The sequence below is a fragment of the Accipiter gentilis genome, chromosome 6 (assembly GCF_929443795.1).
Source record: "Accipiter gentilis chromosome 6, bAccGen1.1, whole genome shotgun sequence".
Classification (NCBI taxonomy): domain Eukaryota; kingdom Metazoa; phylum Chordata; class Aves; order Accipitriformes; family Accipitridae; genus Astur; species Astur gentilis.
Window position 1 is genome coordinate 25,811,012 of NC_064885.1, and position 24,424 is coordinate 25,835,435.

At 38.7% G+C, this 24,424-nt stretch overlaps 2 protein-coding genes across 2 annotated transcripts in view; one reads left to right on the plus strand and one right to left on the minus strand.

Moving 5' to 3' along the window:
* Window positions 1-23,410, minus strand: part of COL4A4 (collagen type IV alpha 4 chain) — a 76,456-nt gene extending 53,046 nt beyond the window's left edge. Inside the window, exons 1-6 of the mRNA XM_049802841.1 lie at window positions 23,301-23,410; window positions 17,712-17,905; window positions 15,124-15,163; window positions 13,007-13,084; window positions 2,185-2,319; window positions 1,248-1,292 (exon numbers count right to left, since the gene is read on the minus strand). Of these exons, the coding sequence (XP_049658798.1) occupies window positions 1,248-1,292; window positions 2,185-2,319; window positions 13,007-13,084; window positions 15,124-15,163; window positions 17,712-17,767 (354 nt within the window). The 5' untranslated portion in view covers window positions 17,768-17,905; window positions 23,301-23,410. The remainder of the gene's footprint in view (window positions 1-1,247; window positions 1,293-2,184; window positions 2,320-13,006; window positions 13,085-15,123; window positions 15,164-17,711; window positions 17,906-23,300) is intronic.
* The window catches only part of COL4A3 (collagen type IV alpha 3 chain), a 65,578-nt gene continuing 64,460 nt past the window's right edge, over window positions 23,307-24,424 (plus strand). The window contains exon 1 of the mRNA XM_049802840.1: window positions 23,307-23,703. Coding sequence (XP_049658797.1) covers window positions 23,344-23,703 — 360 coding nt within the window. The 5' untranslated portion in view covers window positions 23,307-23,343. The remainder of the gene's footprint in view (window positions 23,704-24,424) is intronic.

A 24,424-nucleotide genomic window follows, 5' to 3' on the forward strand; every position in this document is an offset into this window, starting at 1 on the left:
CACTAATCACAAAGATTATGACTGTACATTCAAGAACTGAGGAAGATTTTCTAACCTGGCAAGAACTAACCAATGTCCGGATAGGGGTTAGTTCTACCGCAAATTAGACACCAAGCAACAGAAATAGTGAGATTGCCTTTGGAATGATCTTTCCATTGGAGGAAAAATTATTTTCACAGAATTAAACCTTTTTCTAAGGAACAAATAGTAATTTTGACCCCAATTTTTTTTTGGGGGGGGGGGGAGGGGGGAGAGGAGTGTCTGAAAAATCATCAGGAAGGTATCCTGGCTGTTTGCTGAAATGTTTTTGTCAATTTTACCTCCTTCCTGTCTTTAAGGTTCTTCATCCCAATTCGTGGACACTTTTTAAATTAACTTTTTTCATAAAAAGAATACACATTTCTTGGGAGTACTTCTTTTTTTGTGCTAAATTTTGGCCTGTGACCTCTACATTATACAGACATTCTGGCAATCATCCCATTGTCAAGTGTGGACAGCTGACAAGCAGATGCTAAGACACCCACTCAGTTTCTGGTTCTGTTTTCACTTTCAAAATTCAACATTTTAACTTTGTTTGATCCATATGAAACTAATAACAGCATAGGAATTCAGTTCTAATAAACAGCATTTTTCAAAATACTGTATCTAAGAGATAGTATCTTTCTTTCACCAGACCCATTTCCATGCTGAAGAAGACATTCAGAAAAATCTATAATCACATGCTTATAAAGATATATTTAGGACCCACTTTCCTTCTTCAGTCCCTATTCAGGTTAAAATTATTGGACACAGTGGTTTCTTTTATTTCCTGCAAAAGGATTACAAGCAAAAATCAGAATGTTTGAACCAAAAACAGTACATCATTTGAGATACTTTCAGAGATGTTAAGAATGTAGCAAGCAGAATACAGCCTGCTATAGAGCCTGAGAAAATAAACTCAATTATTTTAATCCTAGGACTGACACATAGTACACAGACATGGGCTAGCCTCTACCTTCACTGCCCAACTCTTGCATGAAAATTATGTACTTGCCTCATTGGGATTTTGTGGAGTTTATCAATAATAAACACAGTTGAAGTTAACCTGGCTATTTTAAATTTTTGCAAAATATGTCATTCTGTAGGTGATATGGTATTATTAGGTACAAAGCCAAACAAATTTACCAAGTGTATTATTCTGTTAGAGGACTTGCTATGACTTTATAGAAACTGTAATTTTTATAAAGCAATATTCATTCAATACGTACAGGAACACCATCTAAACCAGGAAATCCTGGGACTCCAGTTGGGCCCTGAAGACAGGTAACATGAAAAAAACAAAGTTGCTGAGGTCATTAACTCTTAAAAAGAATGAAAAACAAGAATATGTGATACTATATAGCAAGAAATAAGAAACAGTCTTGTTTGTTTGAAATATGAATCAAAAGCTGTAATTTTCAGAAATAAATATCTGAAAAAGATATATGGGCTTAGCAGGAGGCTAGTGCCAATAGCTACCCATGTAACAAATGGTACAGTACAGGACAAATGTCTAACTCATACTCACTCATACTCCAAAGATTACAAAATGACAGAGAAGGGAAAGTTGCCTATAACTTACAAACCAAATCTGTACGTAATTTCACAACCCTGCTCCTGTTTTGATAATACCAGCAGCACAATTTCTATTTACAGTGCTTACGTTTCAGGTGTGCTAGATACTGATATTAGTGATTTCAGTCATCCACTGAGATCAGTGGAATTAGACCATTAAAACTAATATATATTACCAAGAAACAAGCACAGGGATTGTACAGCTATGAAAGATATGGACCTGAACTGCAATTTATACTCCCTAAGTGGTAATAAAATTCTGTTTAGTGTACAGCATTTTTAAAAGCACCATACTCCTCCCTCCAGTTCCACATTCCTCCCACAGCCCTCTTTGAGGTTAAGGAGGATGACATCGTATACAACAATCAGAGACGAGGTCCATTTGATTTTATTTTATGTCTTTTGACAATTCTCATTTTGCAATCCACAGCAAAAATCCCCCAAAACATTTTTTCAAGAAAGCTGTAATTAATTTTAGTGAGAATGGTTGTGTGAGCAAGAGTATAGTTTGGCAAATGATTTTTGATCATTCAGGTTCTGTTTCACTTACCAATACTTAACATTACATACTATGTCAATGGTGTTTCCTACCTTATCACCTTTTTCTCCAGCTGGCCCAGGCTGCCCATTCTCACCTCTCCGTCCTTTTTCGCCTGGCAGACCAGCTGGTCCTGTAGATCCCAAGGACCCAATCGGACCTTGAGCTCCCAGCTCACCAGGCTGACCCTGAAAAGAGTCCGAAGAAGTTGAATGACTACTGCTGTAAATCTCGCAGCAGGTAGCATTTCGGAGATGACTGTATGGATAAAACAAGGCTTAACAATGTATACATACTCATGGTTCAAAACAGTTTGTTGACAGCCTGCAGATCTGTTCCATACATTAGATGCTATAGGAACACGACCCTCAAATTTAACAACTTGCTCAAGGCAATAATTTCTTTTCACCTTCATCAGGTTACCAGCAGCACCTCTCTGAGATGCCTGGGATAAACTGCAAGTCGTCCTGGCTCTACCAATGTAAGTAGTACGTTCTGCAGGCATAAGACTCCACTGAGCATCATATTTTTGCCACCAGAGAAGTGATAGCTCATTTTAGACAAAGGGACTTTGTACACAGAACAAATCAAGAGAGTTTCTTTCTTTTAAGTCACACTATGCTAATTATCTGAAGTATTTCTAGCTCACATATCTTCCATCACCATTTTTAGATATTAATGCCTTATTTAAAAGTTGTGAAGTTCCCTGCAGAGAAAAATGATAGTTACTAGCCAACATATTTGCATAAAGTATCAATTTTAACAGATTGTGTTACAATGGTTTGGGAGGTTGCAGAATGCTATTTATCTATATATAGCTCTAAATTGAGTATCTGTACCTACAGTGCCATACAGACCGTCTCCATGGATTTCTACTAACTTTTGCAAGGTAATATATATTCTTCTGAAGTAAAAATACTACCTATGCCGACTTGATTTTTCAGTCTGTAGCATTGGTGTGGAGTTGTTTTGGATTTGTTGCAGTTTTTGTTCTGTGCTGCTAAACAACTATTAAATCAGAGATTCAAAGTGCTGAATAAAGCGAGCTTTCTAATCAGACTTCACACATGAGCTGTCTACACTTTCACCCCACAAAATCTGCGTATTTACAGGTCTCTATTTCTCCTACTAATCTTTTTCATTCTGCATCATTATCTTTGTTTAGCTATAACTTGTTTTGCTTCCCATCTGAAGTGTTTTGCTTTCTTCACAGAATTCATCAAATCAATTATACCACATTATTAAAAAAGAGAGCAAAATGGAGCCCTATGCATTCCCAAGAAAAGCATATGGCTTTAAGACCACTTGAGGGCAGCAAAGGATATTTCAGTACAACCTCCATTCACAGAAATGACAGACCATATGTTTATTTCTATGAATGGATTGAAGGAAAAAAAAATGACAGAAATCAAAGGTGATTTTAAGCAGATAGGTTAGCTTCAGGAGTCAAATTATGTTGAAGCAACAAGAACTGAACTGCATGCTTCTCAGTGTAAACATTTCAAAGACTGAAACTGTCCAAAGAACATCTTATCTTGTGCATTGCAAGCAGGGACCTAAATCTCTTTTTAGTCTCTATTTGTCTTTTAAAATATGTCAGTAAAATCAGCGTGATTTGACAGTCAGACATGAAGTGAAGAAATGTACAGTATGCATCATCCAATCAAACCAGCGAAGAAACAGAGTAATGAGAAGGTAACTCACTACATGCTTGGAACAGGTAATACTACAGGCTTATGCTCTACTGGAGGTAGGACTGGATCATCACTGGCCTGAAGCTATGATCAGGAATTTAGTCCAGAAGCTAGGAAAATAAGTCCTACACTTAGAAATAAGGACTACCTGGAAAAGTATCCTCATACAATTCATGTTCCATTTGTCTTTACTGGCCCCTCCCACTTAAACCTTGGTCCTGCTTCCAGTGAAGTCACTGGCAAAAATTCCAGGACAGAATCAGTATGTCGTCTTCAGCAAGAGTTACAATTTTCTTGATACCATAATTTGAGCAGTGTAAAATATTATGCAAATTAAGGGCTACTAGTCTTAAAATCTGCTGATTCTGCATCCTTGTTAACAATGAATGGACAGCCAGGATTCTGGGTGTTTGAGTATTTGCTTGCATGAACAATTGTAGCCTGTCTATTGGCAGTGCCTTGCGCGTTCTCAGTTGCAAAACCAAATTTATTCATTTAGTACTCTTAAAGCAGCTACTACACCCTTCAAATACTTGATTAAAAAAAGACTGAATAACCATTTTAATTAAAGCATAATTTTGAGTATAAGAAAAGTGAAATGAATGAGACTAACAATATTGTAAAATACAACTGTTTGAACCATCTACTCTGCTGGAAGCAGTACGTTTTATTAGTACACTGAAATAGCTGTTACCGTGCAAAATGCAACAACCATCAGCAGGAAAAAAAAACGCATAGATGTTTCTCACTAATACTCCAATGCCTTTGTCTTAACAATGCATTTTGTTGACAAGTTTCTGCAGCAACTTTAATATTTTCAATTCATAGTGTGTACGCTCTGCATTCATGAGTTGAAAGAGAAAATTTTCAAATCATGTTATAACCTTTGGACAGTTGAATAGACGTGATTTTTATAGTACTCAAAAAAAAAGCTAAGACACTATATGAATTCTGTGGTAAATATCCATCATAATTAACCAATAAACACTTCCAGGACGTGTAGTCCTTTAGGCTGATAAAATGTCTTCATTAGTTGCTACCCTGTGAATTTAATTGACTCCACAGTTTATGTCTTCAGTAGGAGGCAGTGAAGTCATAAAACAGAGTCACTGAATCCAGAATTCACAATAGGTTTGACAGCTGATACAACTTTAGCATGCCATGTGAAGCTGGTGGATTGTCTCTCTTTCTTTCAGCTCAAAGACTGATAATGACTGGGAGCTTTGTTAAGACCAAACTGATACCATGTCATAACATCTATTATCACATCTATTATTTGTGCCCATCCAATGTGACTACCACAGCATTACAGTCTCAGGACAGCTGTACAAATAAAGAGGATGAAGGTAGTCATGCTCATGTGGAAATGACAAATTAGCTCAGTTAAAATGAACAGAATATTATGCCTGCTCTGCCATCTGATGCCAATAAATTCCTTTAGGATTTCAATGCCTTGTTAATTGTCTAGGTCAGGAACTACCCATGCCAAGACTATGGTCTGTTATTTTAGCATATCCTAGGCTTGACCTGCAGTAAGAAACTGACTTTTGACAAAACAAGACTATATTTTTTTTAATTAAGCATGCTTCCTAAGACTAAGACTGCAAATACTTGAGAATCATGCAGCAAAGCATTTAATACTGTTTGCAAAAGGCAATGGCCAAGGTTATTTGGAATTACTTTTTTTCATTGCCTGAGACACTGATTTTTAGAGGGCCCTGAGCATGCAATTGTCTGAAAGCACAATGTTTTAAAGGAGTCTTAATTGGAAATAAAAAATCTAGTCCATGCTAACACAGTGAATTCTGTCTTGCTTCTCATTATCAATAAAGTCAAAAGAAGTCCAGTTATTGCCTTCAATTAGGACAGTACCCTATGTTACAAGCTATGTGGATGTACCAGTGACACGTGAAATGCATTTACTTCAGTTCACATGAAGAAAAATTAAAATGCCCAGCAACTCCGCAGAGTCAGACTGTAGGCAAATAATATAGTGTCCTTTTTCATTCTGCACTAGACTCTGGCTTGTTACCAGTCCTCATTTTACCAGAAGCAAGACAGAGAAAGGGAGGAAAGTAGAGCAGTTTGGGGGCAAGGAAGGAGTGCACACAAAGGCATTTGCAGACAGATGTTTTCTTTTGTAATTTGCTTAGTGAGGTGGGAGCATCTGCTGTTACTCTAAGCTCCACCCATGTCCTCTCCCCTTTTGGAAGAGCAGGTCTATCACACAGCAAAGCCACAGTTCCAGGGCTCGTAGGGGTGTCCATTCTGGAAAGTTTCCACTCCTCCACTGTAACTGTGTAGGACTGGGACCAAAACCATTTTCACTGTAAGTCAAGGCTCCAAAATAAACCTTCTAAATATTAACTCTATCAAGATGAGATAAATCTGAGAAAGCACACAACTTGGCATTAAATCCACTCTCTTGTCCTTAATAGAGCAATTTTTCCTGTGACTGTGGGTTAAGCAGTGAGTGAGGGTCAGACTAGTATATGGCATGGACTTTATTCTCAGTTTGTTCAGAAACAGTAGATCGCATAACTACTTTTCAGTATTAAATAAATTCTTTTTTATAGTCAGATTTTGAGCCAAATTAAATGCAATAGTAACTCTTAGTGCTTGACTTTTCTCAGCATCTGGATCATGCTGCAAACTACTGGAAAATTCTGTGCTCTTTCATGATATTTTTCAATGATCCAATATGCTACAAGAACATAGTACCTGATGATGGCGCTTAGTATTCACAGTGATACTTCAGTGAAGCACAACAAATTCCACTGAAATGCTGAAAATATTTTTCACAGTTTACTTTATTTTGTGTTTTAACCCTGTGGAACCAAGAAAAGAAAAAGTATCCTTTAAGCCAGTGGGTGTCACTACTGTGTTAAAACACTGAACAATACATAATTTGGCACTGAAACTCTAAGAAACACTGTTAATGCTTGAAAGCAGAGAGCTGCAAATAGAGCATTTTAGACCACAAATAATTACATCAGATTAGCTAATAGAATAAAATTAACTTTTGCTCTGATTCATTTTAGTGAAACAAGTCACTGTTTGGCAATTTTTGGTTGATTCAAATATATGAAAAAGAATGATTTTGTCGAGTTTTGTCTTGCCTGATGTGGAAAAGCTTGCCAATCTGCAGCAACTGAGAAAAACAGTATTTTTAGTGTGGTGGGACAGGGGAACCAAAAGTATTGAGGAAAGAAAGATGCTCAAGAACAAAAGAAGGAATAATTTAACAAGATCAAAACTTTTGAAAAATTTAGAAATATGTCTAATATGAGAAATCCTAATTTACAGATGCTGTAGCTGGACTTGTATATGAAGAACAGCCTCAAAGAGACCTTACAGTGAGGAGAATGGAGTGATCCTGTTCCTATTCCACATTCCAGTAAGGAGGCTCCATTCCCTACCAGTACAAATCCTAACTTCTAGAGCCAGAGAACTGCCTACTGCTCTGCCCAGCTATAAAAAAAAAGTGTGGTCTGCTTCAGATATAGATTTAGGGGGTCTCATGTATAACTGGTCTCAGGAATCTTCTATTTTAAAACTGTATCATAGCTAATACACTGTGAAAAATTATCAACTAGTATGAGGCAAATAGTGGGAGAGATCTGGGCTTCATCAGATGCTAGTGTGCATATGCCTTTTACAGTGGATTCAACCAAGCATATATATTTGAGATCAAATAGATGGATTTTACGTTTTCATTTCCTGAGTGTGCAGCTTGAAAATTCAAATACAAGTGCTGGATATTCCATGTGAATGACAGACTGCCATTGCATACCGACATGCAAAAAAGTGTTATTTAATAAATGCCTCTTACTCCCCAAACCAAACAGAATTTGCACAGTTTCCTCCCAGTTAGTGAATCTTAACTATGTTTACGCTGTGCTGTAAATTGGACTCAGTTAACCCACAAGATCTACTAGGGAGATATTACAAGAGAAGTGATGCCAGAAGACAGACCTACTATAGAGTTAACCATTCTTACCCTACTGCCCTGAAGTATACATCAGCTGACTTTCTAACTTAACCTGTGACAACCAACTGTCTTAGCATCTCTTGTGAATGCTTACTCCTTACACCATATATGTCAGAAAATGTGAGACCTTCCTCTCAGATTTCTGTCTGCTAGGGTCTCTCCTACACTAGTATGAAAATAGGCCACTCGCTTCATCTGCAAAAGAACGAACGTCGGTCTTGCTGAGTTATATTTATTGTTCACTTTGCTCCAGGCATTTCACATGATCTCATAGAAGCTAGATCAGGTTGGGTCATGAATAGACGCTTGCTTTCTAAATCTACTTAACTCTATAAACAAAGCCAAAGGAATTGAATGGGATCAAACTCCGGGGTCGGCACAGGACAGGTTTACAATTGGTCAGTGCTAACTGCAAACATTTTTTTAACTATCTAAATTCTGTTAGAGCAGCCAGCATTTTTTGAGGCCTCTAATACAACACTGCAAGAGTTATCAAGGAAGCAACTTCCCAAGTTAGAGAAAGAGGAGGAAATGGAGGAAAGGTTTCACTGTTTATTGGACAGATCAGGAGAAAATTAAAATCACGGACTTTATATGAGACCAAAGAGGAAGAGGGGAAAAAAATCTGAAACAATGAAGTTGCTCGTTGCCTCTGATTAAAAACATTGACTGCTATTGCCTACTAGAAGACCATACATCTTGAGTGGGATAAAAAAGGCAGGAATAAGTCTCAGTTGTTCCAGACTGGCACTAAAAATCATGTTGGATGCTTACTAGCATGTACACTTTCACTAATGACTTTCTCCCCTCATCTGTTCTATAGTTCTTAAATGAGTATGTACAGTAGCACACAGTATGCACAGAGATTTAATGGCACATTTTAAGGGTGTCCTATGGAAGAAAGAATCCTTTTGAGTTGTGACATGAGATCAAGAGATAAATAGTATAATATAAAACTAATTCCAACAAGCCTGTAATCCCAATTAAACAGAAGTCAAACTTTCATTGTGATGTGGACAACTATAATGATATCAGAATGGGATATACTGCTAGAAATAGTGACTAGAATGTTTTTCAGACAGTGATTTCTTGCTAATGAATAGTAACACAAATCCATTTATAGCACAGAGTTATCTAAGGTTGAGAGAAAAAACGACAGGTACACAAGCTCTTGTAAAACCCAATACAGCAACCAATGCATAAAGTATACTGGTTTTATATAAATATTAAATAAAAGTTCAGCTATTTGCTTCTACTTTTCTTCCAACTTGCCCAATTTCAATATATTCAAGTATGGCCATGGCAGTTTCCCTTTTCTTATTCCCATGGTCAACTTTTCTCTAGCTAAAAGCTCAATTATCTTGTCCACTTACAATGAAGAAGGCTTCCTATGTTGACATTTAAAAGATTTTCAAGTGGCCAACTAGAAGGCAAAGTCTTAATTCCCATTGCATTCACAGTCAGCTGCACAGTTTTCTTACACTGTCCTGGTAACCACAGCTTTAACTAATCAGACTGCATTCAAAAAAGTGGATAGAAAGAAAGGTCATTATGCCAAAGACAGTAGGGCAAGATTTGAGGTCCTACTTTCCTATGGAAACTTCAGAGTATACTACACTCCTGACAGCCATTCTACTTAACTCATAAATGTAAATACATTTAGGAGTTTAATTTTAGGTGTCTATTCTCTTATTACCCTAGGTTTTTTACTATTTTAGTGGAGAGACATTAAGGATAAGGGCTACAGTTATGTCATATGCAGCTTACAATGTTTTTTAGTTTTACAAAATGTGAATACCCTTCACTTGTCACTAGTAATTACAAATAAACAAAGCTGATTTATATCAGCTCTAAGACTTTTGTTCTACTGTAATTTTAGTAGAAAACTTTATTATGGAGTGACTATAAGTCTGCTCCAAACATAGAAATAACCTATTTGTTCACTTTGGTAGCTAACTGTCCAGTGGGCAATGCTTCCACGGAAAGTCTAAAAAGGAAGATAACATTCTAAAATCTGTAAAACAGCAATGTCATCAAATACCTCTCATAGTGTTTTACATGTAAACAAAAATCCCTCAAATGAAACTAGCAACAATATTTTCCTCACAGTCTGCTGACAAAGTGAAATCCTTATCAGATGGGCACACCTTAACTTTGAAACTATACAACTGCTGTTTTATCAGCAGATATCGATATTCTGACTTCTCTAAAAATCTTCATTCCACTAGTGTGTGGAGAAAGATGTAGGGAAGTGACCATTAGCAATGCGTGAAACAAACTGCTTCAGATGTTAAACTATCACTTGCAAGTTGGACCTATGACATCTATCTAGCACAAAGTCTACATTATGATACAATGAGCATCTTTCCTATGGATAATAATTCCTATACATTCCACCAGGTGTACTACAAATAATGCACTTTGCTAAATAGCTTCTCCCCCAGTGCACTTTTTAGGGGAGGTAACATTCCATTGAAACTGGAACTCTATTTGGAAGTATTCAGCCAACAACAAAGATTCAGAATAACATACGAATGGTCATGTTCCAGCTAGTCTAATGAAGAATTTGGTTGCAGTTCTTGGAAGACTTTCAATAACATGTTTAATCAATTCATAATAGGTCTGACCTTGTGTGTTTCTAACAGAGATGATGCCTTAGCAGTACAATAATGAGACAGTTTGCCCTTGCTCCCCTGTAAATCTTAGATTACCATGTTCAATGGAAGACCGTGAAGGGAATACCCTACATCTGACTCCCTGTGGTAAAAAAGATTAAAACATAAAAATAAAAAATAGGTGGACTGGTCTAAGTATATCAGTGTAACTCAATACATATACTGAAGTAGCTCACTCAGATGCTGCCTTTCTCATTCAGCCTCTGCAGAAGTCCCTGATATTGTAGTTGGTTTAGCAGAGCTGAATAAAGACTTGTTATTTTTGAGGGCTGCTGTAAGGTTGGCTTTCCAGCTGGGCTGGATGAGATTATTGTATGACTGCCTTTTGCCAGCAAGTACATGAATTTTCTAGAATCTTTTTGTGCTTTCAGCAAATGTTTGCTGAGGGGGCCAGCTCATCCTTAATTTTGACAGCTAGTGAAAAAGGAACAAATATGGTGCTAGGCAACCAAATTTATACTATTGCCCTTAACTTCTCTACAGAGAAGGATTATTTTATTAAATAATAATAACTATACATTTCTGAAATTTTAGGCTTGCAAACTGTACAATGCCAGATGCTTTCAATAATCGTTTATTTCTTGCACTTTAAAGAGAGGATTGAGGAAGACGCAAAACTCTGAGGAACCAGCCTGGGAGCAGGATTCAGACAGAAAAGTAGATAAAGCAGATGTTTTGCATTCTAGGAAGCTAAAATAAGGTAAACAAATCTTTTATTTTGTAATGGGTAGTCTCCACAAAAGCTAGGAAAGCAAAGTTAGTGTGTCAGAGTGTAAAGGCAGAACACAGCAAGGTTTAGAAATCACCAGGATGAAAAAAAGATTAAGTAATCCTATAGAAAATAATTCATCACCATACATTGGTATAGAAAATATTTGCAACAATCTACCCGAAGTGGTGTTTAGTTAAGCCATATTTCATGTAGGGCCCGATAGCTACTTCTATTTCTTGCATATTGATTAATAGAAATGATTGCATGAAATATAAATTCATATTACATTGGAGAGACTTTACCCATCAGTGTGCATACGTATTTCAGAGCTGTTTCAGAAAATGGTACAATTCTCAGACTTACATTTGCATAATGACATTGAATTTATTTTGAAATTTTTATTACACTTCTATTTGGCACTTAGGTCCAGATCCTTGGAATTATTTAGAAAACTAACTGCAAATGCACAAATCATAGTTCAGTTTCCCAGTGGTGGGGAGGACAGCTTGGGAAACAGCCATAATGACTGCAGTATTTATTCACTGATACTATTCACTGGCATGTAATTCAGAACTTCCAGGCTACTGAGAGAGAACCAGAATCAGGGCAATGTCCTATAGTTTCAAAGTCAGTTGTTTTTAAATGGCACTTCAGATCAGCTTTTTGGTATCCAAAACAGTCTATTCAGTAGAGCTGAGAGACACTGCAATGCTGCTAGTCAAAATACTTTTCCTGGGATGCCCTTTTGTTAACACAGTGTTACAGAGATAGACGCATCCTAGGCCCCTATTATGAAAATCCTACAGCATGGGGGACTTCAGTATAGACATAATCCTGGAGGATTAGGATAGGATCCAAGGACACCAGAGCAGTGATCATGACACAGCAAAGCATGCAGCTAACTGCAGAAGCAGAGGAAGGGTAAGGTGTGTCTTGCTTTTGTAGCAATTCAGGTTGTACACAAAAATATGGGGCATGCAGCTCTTCCAAAAACTGATCCACCATGTTCAAGCTTTCTAACCCTCAACTTTAACATCAGTACTTTGAAAGAAAGCAATTTCCGTCACTAAACTGACAATTTTTCAGTTGTTCACTAATCAGGGCATGTATCTAAGTCCTTTCCTCATGTAACATTTAAATTGTTTGCTATCACTGTATAAATATGTATTTTGAGAAAGAACAGCCAAGATAAACTAGTCATCACTAGACCATATTTCAATTAACAAATAGCAACATGCACAGTTACTAATTTTAATGTATAATATGAAAATGCCTTGGCTTCATTCAATGTTTTACAATTATTTGTAAGGCAAACACAATTCAGATTTATTTTTTATACTTAGTGCCTTAAGCTAGTAAAATAAGAAGTCTGCAAGCTTTTCCAGGATCACCTAACCCAAATAAGAAACATCTAAGTTCTCATAAAACTAGTAAATGGCACAGACATGCTCTTTTAACCAACCTCTTAGTAGAAAACAAGCATAGATTTTTAAATTTAATATATTAAGAATGACCTTTGTCTAACTACTAGATTGATCTCAAAGAATCCTTAACACAAAAAAGGCACAATTATTACAAACCTGATTTACAAGCAAACTTGTTTACAAAAAAATCTTAACTTTCTTTGATGATAGCTGTACTGCATACTAGTGAGAGAATTATGCTAGTTTGCTATATTCAGACTTATTTATGTCTGAATATTGATTTATGTATGTCAACCATATTGATTTTAAAGAACAGCAATGTGCACAAAATGAACAGTATTTACAACTGTAATTATCATTAGTTCTAATCATCACTTACTCTTGATCCTTTTTCTGGAAAGCACCGACAAACTGAACAATCCTGTCCCCCACATGGCTCAATATATGCGTATCCTCCCTAAAAATTAAAAATGTATGGATTTATCAATATGCAACAGACAACAATCACTTAATCAAATAGTGTCAACTGGACATATTATCCAATTATATGATTTTTAAGGCAAAAGATTTGGCTACCCTTGCATGCCCACAGGGCAATGTGATTCTGAAGAAACTTGGCATAGCAGCAAACATTGGAATACTGTGTAGATCTTCAGCTTGACACATATGAACCTTTTCCAATGCTTGCTTAGTAGAATACACACATCAATACTACATTTAAAATCCTGCTAACCTTCTTGGACCACTCATCAGTATAAACATGCTGGTAAAGTAGAAGCAATAATCAAAAGCTTATTACTGTTGCTGTAGAAGGTGAAAGACATTACCTGCAAGTTATGTTAAGTAATGCTAAATACAAATAAGGAAATAGGCTGCATCTAGAAAAAATTTTAACAGAATTAGAATTTAATTTGTAATAATGTGAAATTTGTAACCATTCACATTAGGTTAGGAGATTGTTTAACTACAATTAAATGATAAAAGGCAAAACAGGCTGAAGAGCAACAAGCCCACACAGCAATAAAGCCTTGTATTTAATTCTTGCCTATTAAATTAAAAAAGAAGTATGTGTGGTGTAATTATGCATTGCCTACTTATTTTACTTATTTCTTGTATTAAAACTTTCTGTCATTGTCCTCTTACTAGTAAAGAAGTGACTATTTTCTTTCATCAAATTGCAATGAGGAAAAAACCCACATTCAAGGAGAAACTGAAACACAACAAACTATAAATTCAGTAGATCTATTGTGTGTTAAGTGTACATTATTTTATTACTTTTTTCTATTTCCTGAAGTGTAGGATTAAACATATACCGATTACACATAGCATATGCATTTACAAACTCACTTAGATGGCTGGAATGTCCACTAGGTGACATTATTTTTTCAGCAAAATTGTGTAAATGATCAAAGTAATTTTAAAAGGATGACAAGGACTTAAAGGATTTAAGAATAATTTAGGTAAACAAGTAAACAGTGATAACATGAAAGTATTTGCTCAGTGTGGATTTCATTTTTATCAAGGTCAACATTGTCTTATTACTAGTTTCAAAAATCAACAGAACACTATAGGTTCATACTTCAATTTTTCAAGGAGAAAACACTGACAAATATTAGATAAGGAGGAAAAATTCTGTTCAATCTACAATATTTTTAGAATATCTGGTACTCCCAAACCTCAGAACAAGAGGGTATGATAGTCTTTCTCACAGACTGCTTCTCTTTCACACACTGGGTTTCCCATGAAGTTACTAATCTACTCCACACTAGTCTCCCACCTAGTTATTAAAAACTTTCCTCTACTGGAATGTCAATGGAATGCAAGTTTCTAATAACACATAAGCTGCTACCCTTTGTTCTAATTGAACACATTTATTTTTTAAAAATACTTCAATTTTCAACAGTTTAACTAAAAAGGGATGACTTTGGGAGAAAAACAACAAAAAAGAGCTTTTAAATATTTTGAATAAACAAAGAGGACTGACTTGAAAGAAATTTTAGTGAGGGCATTGCAAACATAAGGTTACTATGGAGGACAGTAGAGAGAGGAAAATAAAGTCGATATTGAGACTATATTATATGTGAAATTTTGGCTTCAGAGAGATGGGAATGTATAGGGAGGCAAGTGCAAGATCTAGGCTAACATACTGAGAAGGGCTTGAAAGCTAGCCTTTCCTATATGCTATAATGTAGAGCCATTGACAGGACTTCATGAGGAAGGAGACAGACTCAGTGCATGAGAGAGGTTTTTTTACATGCAGGTTTCTAAAAGCATCTAAAGATGCCAAAGTTAAAATTTAGAAGGATCCAAAGGAGAAAATTACAAAATAGTTAAGCTGAGCAACAGGAACAGAAAGGAAAGTTAGAACTGTAGAAATACTGAAAGAAACATGACAGTTTTCCCACAGAGCTATAGGTCATTTTGGTGTATATAGTGTTACTTGTTTGAACTATACCATCCTATCACCTGTCTAAAGTAAATATCAATGTCACTTACCCCGTCAATTTCTTGTGCTGAAAAAATAATCAGCAGCCACCTGATTTAAAAGAAGGAGAAAGCTAAATTAAAACTAAACTTTCAACATCCAATCTTCACAAAATGTAGCCTCAAAAAAGTGAGACGTGCATACACATGATTAAGTCCTGTTTGGCGTGATTATATAGTAAAAGAGTATATTTATAAGGGGTACATACCATCAAGAAATGGTCAGCACATGCTATATATATTTGTCTTTTTGGATTTGTGAGACTGAGTGCAAACAGATAGGCATTAATGAATAAGACTATGTAAAAGTCCTTGTAACTTCCTCCTTGTAACCTATTTCTAATCCCACAATTAGGAATGGCCAGAGAGAAACCATTCCAGACAGATTTCCGCACCTCCACGGACACCATGGGGTGAAGACTGAGCAGAGATGGAGGTGATCTGTATCTGTCCCAAAATGAGTTAGCTGGTGCTATTTTCTTTTGCTCAGAGAGAGCGCAAGAGAAGGCAGGGAGCAAAGCAGCACTCAAAAGAGCCACGATTCCAGAGCAGCTGCTGGGGAAGGCCAGCTCCATGCCAGCCATTGCTAGTGATGGGTTATAAAGTTGAAATCATGTCTTTTATAATTTCTATATGCAAAAAAAGAGCATAAAGTAAAACAAAAAGTTAGCTCAAAATTTCTGCAGCAACACAGGAAATAATCATTATTATTAATTATTATTAATACTAACATTATTATTAATGAGAACTAAGGTGCTCACTCATTATATGAAATGATAAAAATTAGATACAGCTGTAACGTATAAACTACTGTGTATTATCTTCCAGGCCACAGGGAAGCTTGTATCAAAATTACTCCAACCTTGCAAATATTTAGGCATTTACTAAATTTCCCAAAGTCCTATTGAGATCAACCTCTATTTTTATTTTGTTATTCACATGGTCAACTCTTCAGAGCACTGAGAGCTATGCCAGCAAACCCATGATTACTCTCCCTGATTATTAATTATTCATAGATTCAAACTGCAAATTATATAACCTGTATATGCACTGATACATATTGATGAATTCAATAGTGACCAATTTAAGCCTATTTTAGCCATTTACGTACATTTAGTCTATACTTTTTTTATACCTATGTTGCCTGCTACTTTTTTCAAATACACAGATTTTACAGAAACAAAATATTTATGAAAATAATTGGTGGTAACTGAAGACAGAAGCTCATACTGTCTCTTGCTAAATGAGAAACAAAGGACTGATTAAACAATGTGAGATTGCCAGATGATCAGCTACAGCAGTAAATGGTGGAGAAGTTTTGTGAATCCCAGTAGTTCATCCTTTAATGCATCAAATAAGTTTGTGTAGAAAGGAGTTAACTTCACAGAAACACTTCAAACAGGTACCAGAAAATAGCATTGGTTTGTTCCGTGATTGTTACTAATTTAAGGCCATTTTTGTTTCTAACCTTCTGAATTTGCAGACAGTCTCTGTAAATATTTTTTTCCCTATCAACATTGGCCAGGTGCGAGTTATCTTTCATTTAAGAAAATGCCCAGTTCTCATGAAGCCCTTGCACAACTGAAACATAAATCTGATGATGCTGTTCTTGATGAACGTTGCTGCAGTCTCCCCTTTTTCTAGTAATATGTGGCAGGCATGTGTTTGCCAGATTGTTCTATGTCATTTCAAAATCCATGCCTCCCGAAGCCAGACAGACGTTGCCTATGCACTCAAATCAGCACAAGACTGTTAGAGGTAAGTCATTCACAAATAATGCAGAAAAAAGGCAAGAAGAGCTACGTTGGAGAGATGGCTGGGATAGAAGGTTGCTACATTGGGGAACACCTGAGTAACAAGCAGCCTGGGTTTGCCCAAACCAAATAAATATGAAAAAGACACTGGAGAGAGTTCAGGCACATTAGCAGAACAGAAGACTGCCTAGCAGCGAGGGTGTCAGGTTCAAGCAAGGTACCTTTGCTTGGCCAGGTTCCCAGCTAGAAAAGCATAATTTCACATTCTTAAAGAGCCTGGTGCATGAAGTTTTGTAAAGAAGGAAAACTGGATTGACTTTTCCTAGAGATATTCTAGAGATGGAATCATTGATCCCACACACCGGTCTGAAAATTCCGGGCCACGGTGACCCTAATCTTCTCCAAAGGATCATTTTCCTCCCAAAAGAACTCCTGCCACAGCTGCTAGCAGATATTTCCATCATAGTCTCTAAAAATTTTCTTCATGCCTTTTAATAATTCTCCCTCATCTGCAAAATTATTCTGGGACAGGCATTCAGGTTTGAGTCAGTCATTACTCTTTCTTCTCCAAGTATGTTCATCACTAGAATGTAGGATATCTTTCCTCTTAAAACAGACTCAGAATTATAGTTCCTGTTTGCTACTATTTAAATACGTGAAATTTAAATAGCATAAACTGATAGACCAGCAATCAAAGTAAAATACAATAAATTATCATATAGGCTTATCAAATTTATGACAGGCTACAAATTATTTAACTGGTGATTTCTTATTACTGTTAAATTGATAGCTAAGAATGTATCTCAGTGATTCTAGTTAAAAAATCTAGTGATCTGTAAAACTCACCAGGCAGCTGTGATAAGCCACTTAATCCGTTCAAATGAATCCTTTGTTAATGCCATTCACGCTGATTGAGGATCTGTATATGCAGCACTTTTTTTTTCTTTTTTTTTTTAAAAAACAGCAGGTCTTCTCTTTCCTTCTGTTTGTGGATGGTCTATAAACACTGTTCCATTATGTTGTTGTTTTCCCCTCTGAACCTGTTTATATTAAAATATACGACTGATGTACAATCATGAATAATTACTGGACAACCAAAATATGTCTTAACCATTTACATATCTCATACTGCATAGCTTTATGTTGGTACTACATTATATTATTCCTATTCAGAATGCATTTTATTTTATTAAAATCCAATTATTTCAAGGGGACTATATATGAAATTACAGATCAACATAAAAAGGGTACAAGATTTCAGCCTAGAAAAGAGATAGTCTTTACTCAGTGTTTGAAATGTGAACAAAGCGTCTTGCATCATTATTTCTTAAAAAGCTATCACATCCACCATTTTAGCTAAAGGCATTTTAAAAAAAAAGATGTGACACCTGTCTACAGTAAAGACCTAACGAACTTAAAAAAACCCAAAAAAAACCCAAACCCAAAACTCATTGGCTATAGTTTCAAGACCAGAGTCAGCAGTATCTTCTGCAAACTGGGCTGGACCAGTCTCTGTGTGTACATCTGAGCAAAGGAGGACTACTCTGAATGCAGAATAAGCCATATGCATTTTCAGCTTAAAAGTCCTATCCATATGCATGGACAGACGACAATCATTGGAAACATTACCTAGTTATTTTTTTAGCTTTATTTTTAGAACATTTTTCCACAGCTTTTGCCAGGATTTAGGAAGCTGGAAGCCCTAAGCGCAGGACTGACCAGAGGCCTCTACAGCCCCAGTCAAATTTTGCATGCATAAATTAACTACATGGGTGCATCTGTGACCTCTGACTTATGTCCAACAGCACTTACGCAATTTTAGGTGCAAACGTCCTGCACCAACCTTTTTATAAGCTCAAGTTTCACAAATCCAGAGAAATGGCCAGCTCCTGTGCAAACTTTTACATCCCTCAAATAAGAAAAAAGCTTTAATCCTTTGGAATAAGGTACATCTGGGAAATGATTCACACTGGTTATTTCAAACTGAGGGCTTAAGAGGCTGGGCTTTTCCTCGGACAGCACAGATTATCACAGGCTTTTGTTTTTTAGTGCTGTAGTCTTCCAAATGTGGGGAGGTTAATTCTGAGGAAACTAAACACTGAATACAGTGAACTGACAGGGGTTTGCTTCCTTTGGAGAAGTCTCCTGAGTAAGCAAAGACAATCAGTTACTGAGAAGGGAGTAAGGACGTGAACCTGCAGCAAACTGGCTGCTCTCTGATAGCTGTTCAACAAGCAGCTATCTTTTTGTAAAACAAATGAGTGTACTGTTCCTAAAACATTACTGCCTTGCTTTCTATTATTTAGATAGTGTAAAAATCTTTCTAACCAGAACTAATCTATAAATAATATTGACTCCTATGTGTATACACAGTATCTCCATATCCCACAGTATGAAGAGACTTCATAAACTACCGTGCACTGACTAATGAGTAAATAGCCTAAGGGCAGCCAATTCAGGCTGCAAGATCACATCCTACATGTTCAGTACAGTACTCCATTCATCTGCCAAATTCTTAGTCTCTTTCTGTGCCCCTGTATCCCATCTGTAAAAAAAAAACAACAAAAAAAACCAAACCAAAACAAAAAATAACAGCACTCCTAATAAAAAAATAATATTCCAATAAAATTCACTAATTTTTTACATTAGTAATATAAATAATATAAGCAAGATTGTAAGGCAATAGAGTACTGCAGAGATGGATTGCCTCAAATGGAAAATCGATGTCAGCCGTAAAGTGTTAGACTTTGCAGAAATTTGTTCCTGTTGCCCACTATCCATCTCATTATTTAATTATCCAAACAGCTTCTGAAAATGAAGAAGAAATTGAAATTTTGTACATTTGCTTTGTATTAGCAGAGAACCTTTTATTTTAAATTAAAATCCATTTTGATCCAACCCATTGACACAATCTGAAATCATACTTAATGCATGAGTGGAAGACTTAAACCACTCTGCTTGCTATTTCACCATGACTATCTAAAACCCAACGCTTTCTGAACAAGCTTCCTATAGTTTGAAGTGTTCAGCAGCCAATGCAATAAGGACTAAAAAGTGTTATTTAAATTGATATATCAAATTGATCTCATGTTTTATATTTTGTAGTAATCACAACAGTTACGTCAATAGAATACTTACCTAATTCAAAAGGAGATAAAACATCCCCAGGCTAACACACTCAATATCACCAAAGGAATAGGTTTATACAAGCACCACCAAACCTCAGCTCATAAAATTCTCAAAAGCCAGAGGGGGAAAAGCTGGCACTATAATATAACCTAGATGTTTAGTTTCTAGACAAAGACCAAGAAAGAAGACAATTTCATTCTTAGGGACTCTGATAAAATAAGACCATAGGGAATAAGACATAGTTTGAGGCAGACACACAGCTACTATTACTGAGATATAAAAAATTACAGCAGCCCTAACTATATTCTCATTACACCCAAAGAAACCAACATCATGTGTAACAAGACCACTGAAGTTGCAAAGTCAAGGATTCAGAAATTAGGAAATAAAAATTAGGGTTATGTGCTCAATTTTAATGTAGTTCTTTTATGCACATGATTAGGATGGTCATAAGTACAAGAACATATATGCTGTTTTCCATAGGACTTCTGTGTCATTCATGATGGATATATTCTACACCCTTTTCATCCTTTTCCTTAAGCCCTATTTTTTTATTTTACAGTGTCCTATGAAACTTTGCACTTTATACTAAATTCACACAACTGTAATGTTACCCACAGAAATATTCCTTATCTGTAAAAAGAGAAAATACTGTTATCCTTGTTTTAGCATAGAGAACTGAGGAAACAGAATCAAAGCAAAAATCATTAAATATCAATTACTGTGAAAAAAGCCAAACTTAAATTTGTTGCAGCTTTCAACTGCTTTCTAGTATTAAGGTTGACCTCTCTGTTGTTCATGCACTGTTTTTTTGTTTGGGGTTTGGTTTTTTTGTTTGGTTGGTTTTTTTTAAAGTACCTCTACAGGCAGCTGCAGGTATACATTTTGACACAACCAATGTTAAGCCTGCCTGGCCAGCTGTTTGGCCAGACAAGACCATCTCCCTGAGTTTGTAGCTCTCTGAAGATATTATGGACAACAGTATCAGCAACACAGTCTACATCAAGGTTTCATACACTTTATTTGGATGGATGCCATCAATTATGGTAGCAACAAGCAGGAGAGGAACATCAGTGGCTGATCTTTCATTCGTTCCAGCTCAATGCTACTTTGAAGTCATGTATCTGTCCTAGAAGCTCACATAAAAGCACATATGCTTTTATGTGACAATCTCGTAATGCAACTTACGTAATGCAATTACTTGCTGTTTCTTAACTATGACACACACAACTACCATCCAGCTGGGCCATACTACTTAGCAGCCAGCTGCTCAAGGTCAGTGAAACATGTGGTACTGGGATAAGACTGGGCTCAAAGAGGACTTATTTTTTTAAATGCTCTTTCTGTTGCACCTCCCTTGTTAGCATATTTCCCATGTTTGCTTTGAGCTTGCTGACATCTTTTTTTGAAATTTCCACACAGGGTTTTCATCATTTGAAAACTGAAAAAATAACTTTTCATTACAGCAGTATTTCATTCACTAGGTAGTCTGCATGTATTCATTTATTTCTCCTAACAGTGGTTTGCCTGCTTTCTTCTCTTTCTTCCAAGTTATTTGGCCTAGTATTCAAGAGCTCTCCTTATAAGTACTATCTTATTTACTCAGAGTCATACTGTTCATTCCTCACCTAAATTTGCATCATTTCTGAGGACTGACCACTCTTTTCCATTGTAGTCTCGCTTGCTCTGACCTTGTTGTCTCAAAGATACTCGCACCTTTTGTCTCCACTTCCGTGTAAATGACTGCCTGCTACCTTCTGTCTAACACCAGTTCTTCTAATGTTAAATTTCAGTGGTGGATTTAGGTACTTATAATTTATAGGTGCTTATGGCTTACAAACAACTGTAGACCCCATTTGTGTCTTTATTACAGTATTCTTGTGTAAAAAAAATGTAGCACTGTTACAGTCTATAGGTTTAGAAATCTGACAAAATGCACCAGTTTAAGTGGTTTTATCCTAAGATACTATTTCCTCTACACGGTCACCATCAATCTGGCTTGAAAACAGGGGATTTTTCTTCCCCTTTCTCTCTATACCTGGCTTTCACTGATGCTTGAGATTTTAGAGCCAAGGTGATAACATCTGTGATGATGTACAAGATCATTGATACTAAACATATTGTTCTGCTCTTCCAGAGATGCATTCCTGCTGCTAGTGCCAAACTTTTGGGAAAAGTAGCCTCTACTAACTAGCTTTCACAGTGGACTTCATAGAGGGTTGACAGTACCATCTACTGAATGGAGATCCCGCTCTACTCTCATACCTGTAAGAGAAGCTGTTTTACAAAGCTCTGTGTTTAGCTTTACGCTCATGAAAGGCTTTAGATTTGTACCTCATCAGTAGTCCTAAATATTGATATACATATATTATTGTACATTGTTGCTTTTTCTGTATCACTTGTAGTGCTCAATAAAACCTGTAACACGGAATTTCCTGTACAGCATTCACGAACAGTACAGATAAGGTAAGGTCACTCTGGCTGGCCTGGCCAACATACTTTCTAAGTTTGCACTATCTCAGAACAGCACTTTATTTGGTGAGATGTCACGTTGAACATACAGTACTTCTGTCAATAACATAAATGTGATAAACTTGACATATGGCCAACGCTTTACAAATCAGGCTTCCATTCAAAAAACTTTTATATCATGATAAGCTATGTGGAAAGCCTGGGGAGAAACATTTCTCAGATTTCTCACCGATTTAAATTTATGCAGTGGGCAGCACTTTGTCCCTTCTGGGACTCCTCGGTCTCCGCTGTCTCATTAAGAAAACACTTGAGGGAGAGAGAGGACGTTGCTGTAAGGAAAGCACTCCCGTCAGTGCCCGGGAGCGCCCCGGGCAGCGGCGGGATGGCGCTGAAGGCCCGGGCTGCCGCCGGCCTTCCCCGCTACCGCCTCACTCACGCACCCAGCGCTGCCGCCTCCCACCTCCCTCCCGCCCGGGTTTAACCGACCCCTTCTCCCCGCCGGGGCGCTACAGGCGACCCCGCTCCGGGAGGGCCCAAGCCGCGTCCTCGCTAGGGTGGTGCCCGGGCGGGTCCCCGTCCCCGTCCCCGTCCCCGCCGCGCAGCCCCGAGGCCGTTCGGGCGGCGCCCACCAACCTGCGCCCTCGCGGCGCCGCGGGAGAAGCGGCCGGGGGACGGAGACAGCCCCGTAGCCTGGGACACCTCCAGCTGTCCCGGGACGCAGCTGACCCCTCAGCGAGCCACCCAGCCCCGGCAGGCGCCGAGGCCAGGCGGGACGGCCCGCGACGTGCGCCAGGTACCGCCGGCCGGGGCTGCCCCTCCGCGGCGCTCGCTCACCTCAGCTCCCAGGCGGGAAAGCCCCCGGCTCCTCGCTCACTCCATGCCCGCTGAGGACGGACGGACGGACGGCGGCTGCCGGCGGTGCCCGAGGCAGGAGACGCGGGGGGGAGAGGAGAGGGGAGGAGAGGGGTGGCCCGGCCGGCCCCGCCCCGGCCAGCCCCGGCCCCTGTCCCCACCCCAGGGCGCCGGGAGCGCCGAGGCGGGTGCGAAGCAGCACCCCCCAGGCCAAAAGCCGCGGGCGGGCGGGGGGCAGAGTCCGAGAGCCCTGGGCCGAGCTCCGCGGGACGCCGCGCAGGCAGCGCCGAGCGCGGGGATGGCCGGCAGGGGCTGCCCCAGCCGTCTGGCTCCCCTGCTGGTGCTCGCCCTGCTCTGGCCGGGCCGCGCCGCCGCGGCGGCTGAGGTGAGTGAGCGCGGGACGGAGGGGCTGGGGTGGCGTGGGGTCCCGCAGCGGCTGGAGCGTCACCTGGGGCGATGCGGGGCTTAGCCCCTCGGCCCCCTCTGCCACCGCATCGCGTTTCGGCGTTGGCTAATCGTGAGGAAGAAAAGGTGGATTTATTGTACTTAAAATGATGCGCCCCACCCGCGTCAGGTACGTCGCACCCGGGCACGCTGAGGTGAGGTACCGCTATCCCTGCGCCGCTGCCAGGCGGGGATAAGTAAAGGCAGCGAGGACCCCGCACAGGGCACTTCGTCACCGCTTGTTTCAGGTGCGAAGAAGCAGTACAGCGTGTCGACGGCCCAGCCGGGCGGGTCGCAGGGCGGCTTCCCGCGCTTTCGGCTGAGGGGCTGCCGTGAGGCGATGGGGGGGTGGGGGGGAAGGCTCAGCCCCGCCAGGAGCCTGGAAAGCGGCCGCGGGGTCCTGTCCCGCGGGCAGGGCGTCGATCCGCCGGAGACGGTGGATGTGGAGGGCAAGGACAGAGCAGGGTGTGGATGGTCTCCGAGGTAAACACTCTCAGAGCAGCACTTACCGTGTTGCACCACCTGTGCCGCCTTCGTTACGAATTCACTTTGCAGTTTGTCTTTCAGGTTTAATGATGAGTGTGCATCACCGTTTGGCCGATAAGCTCTCCCAGATCATGTTGTAGTCTTTGCTGTTCCTTTCTCCTCTGTCTGGTTATAAC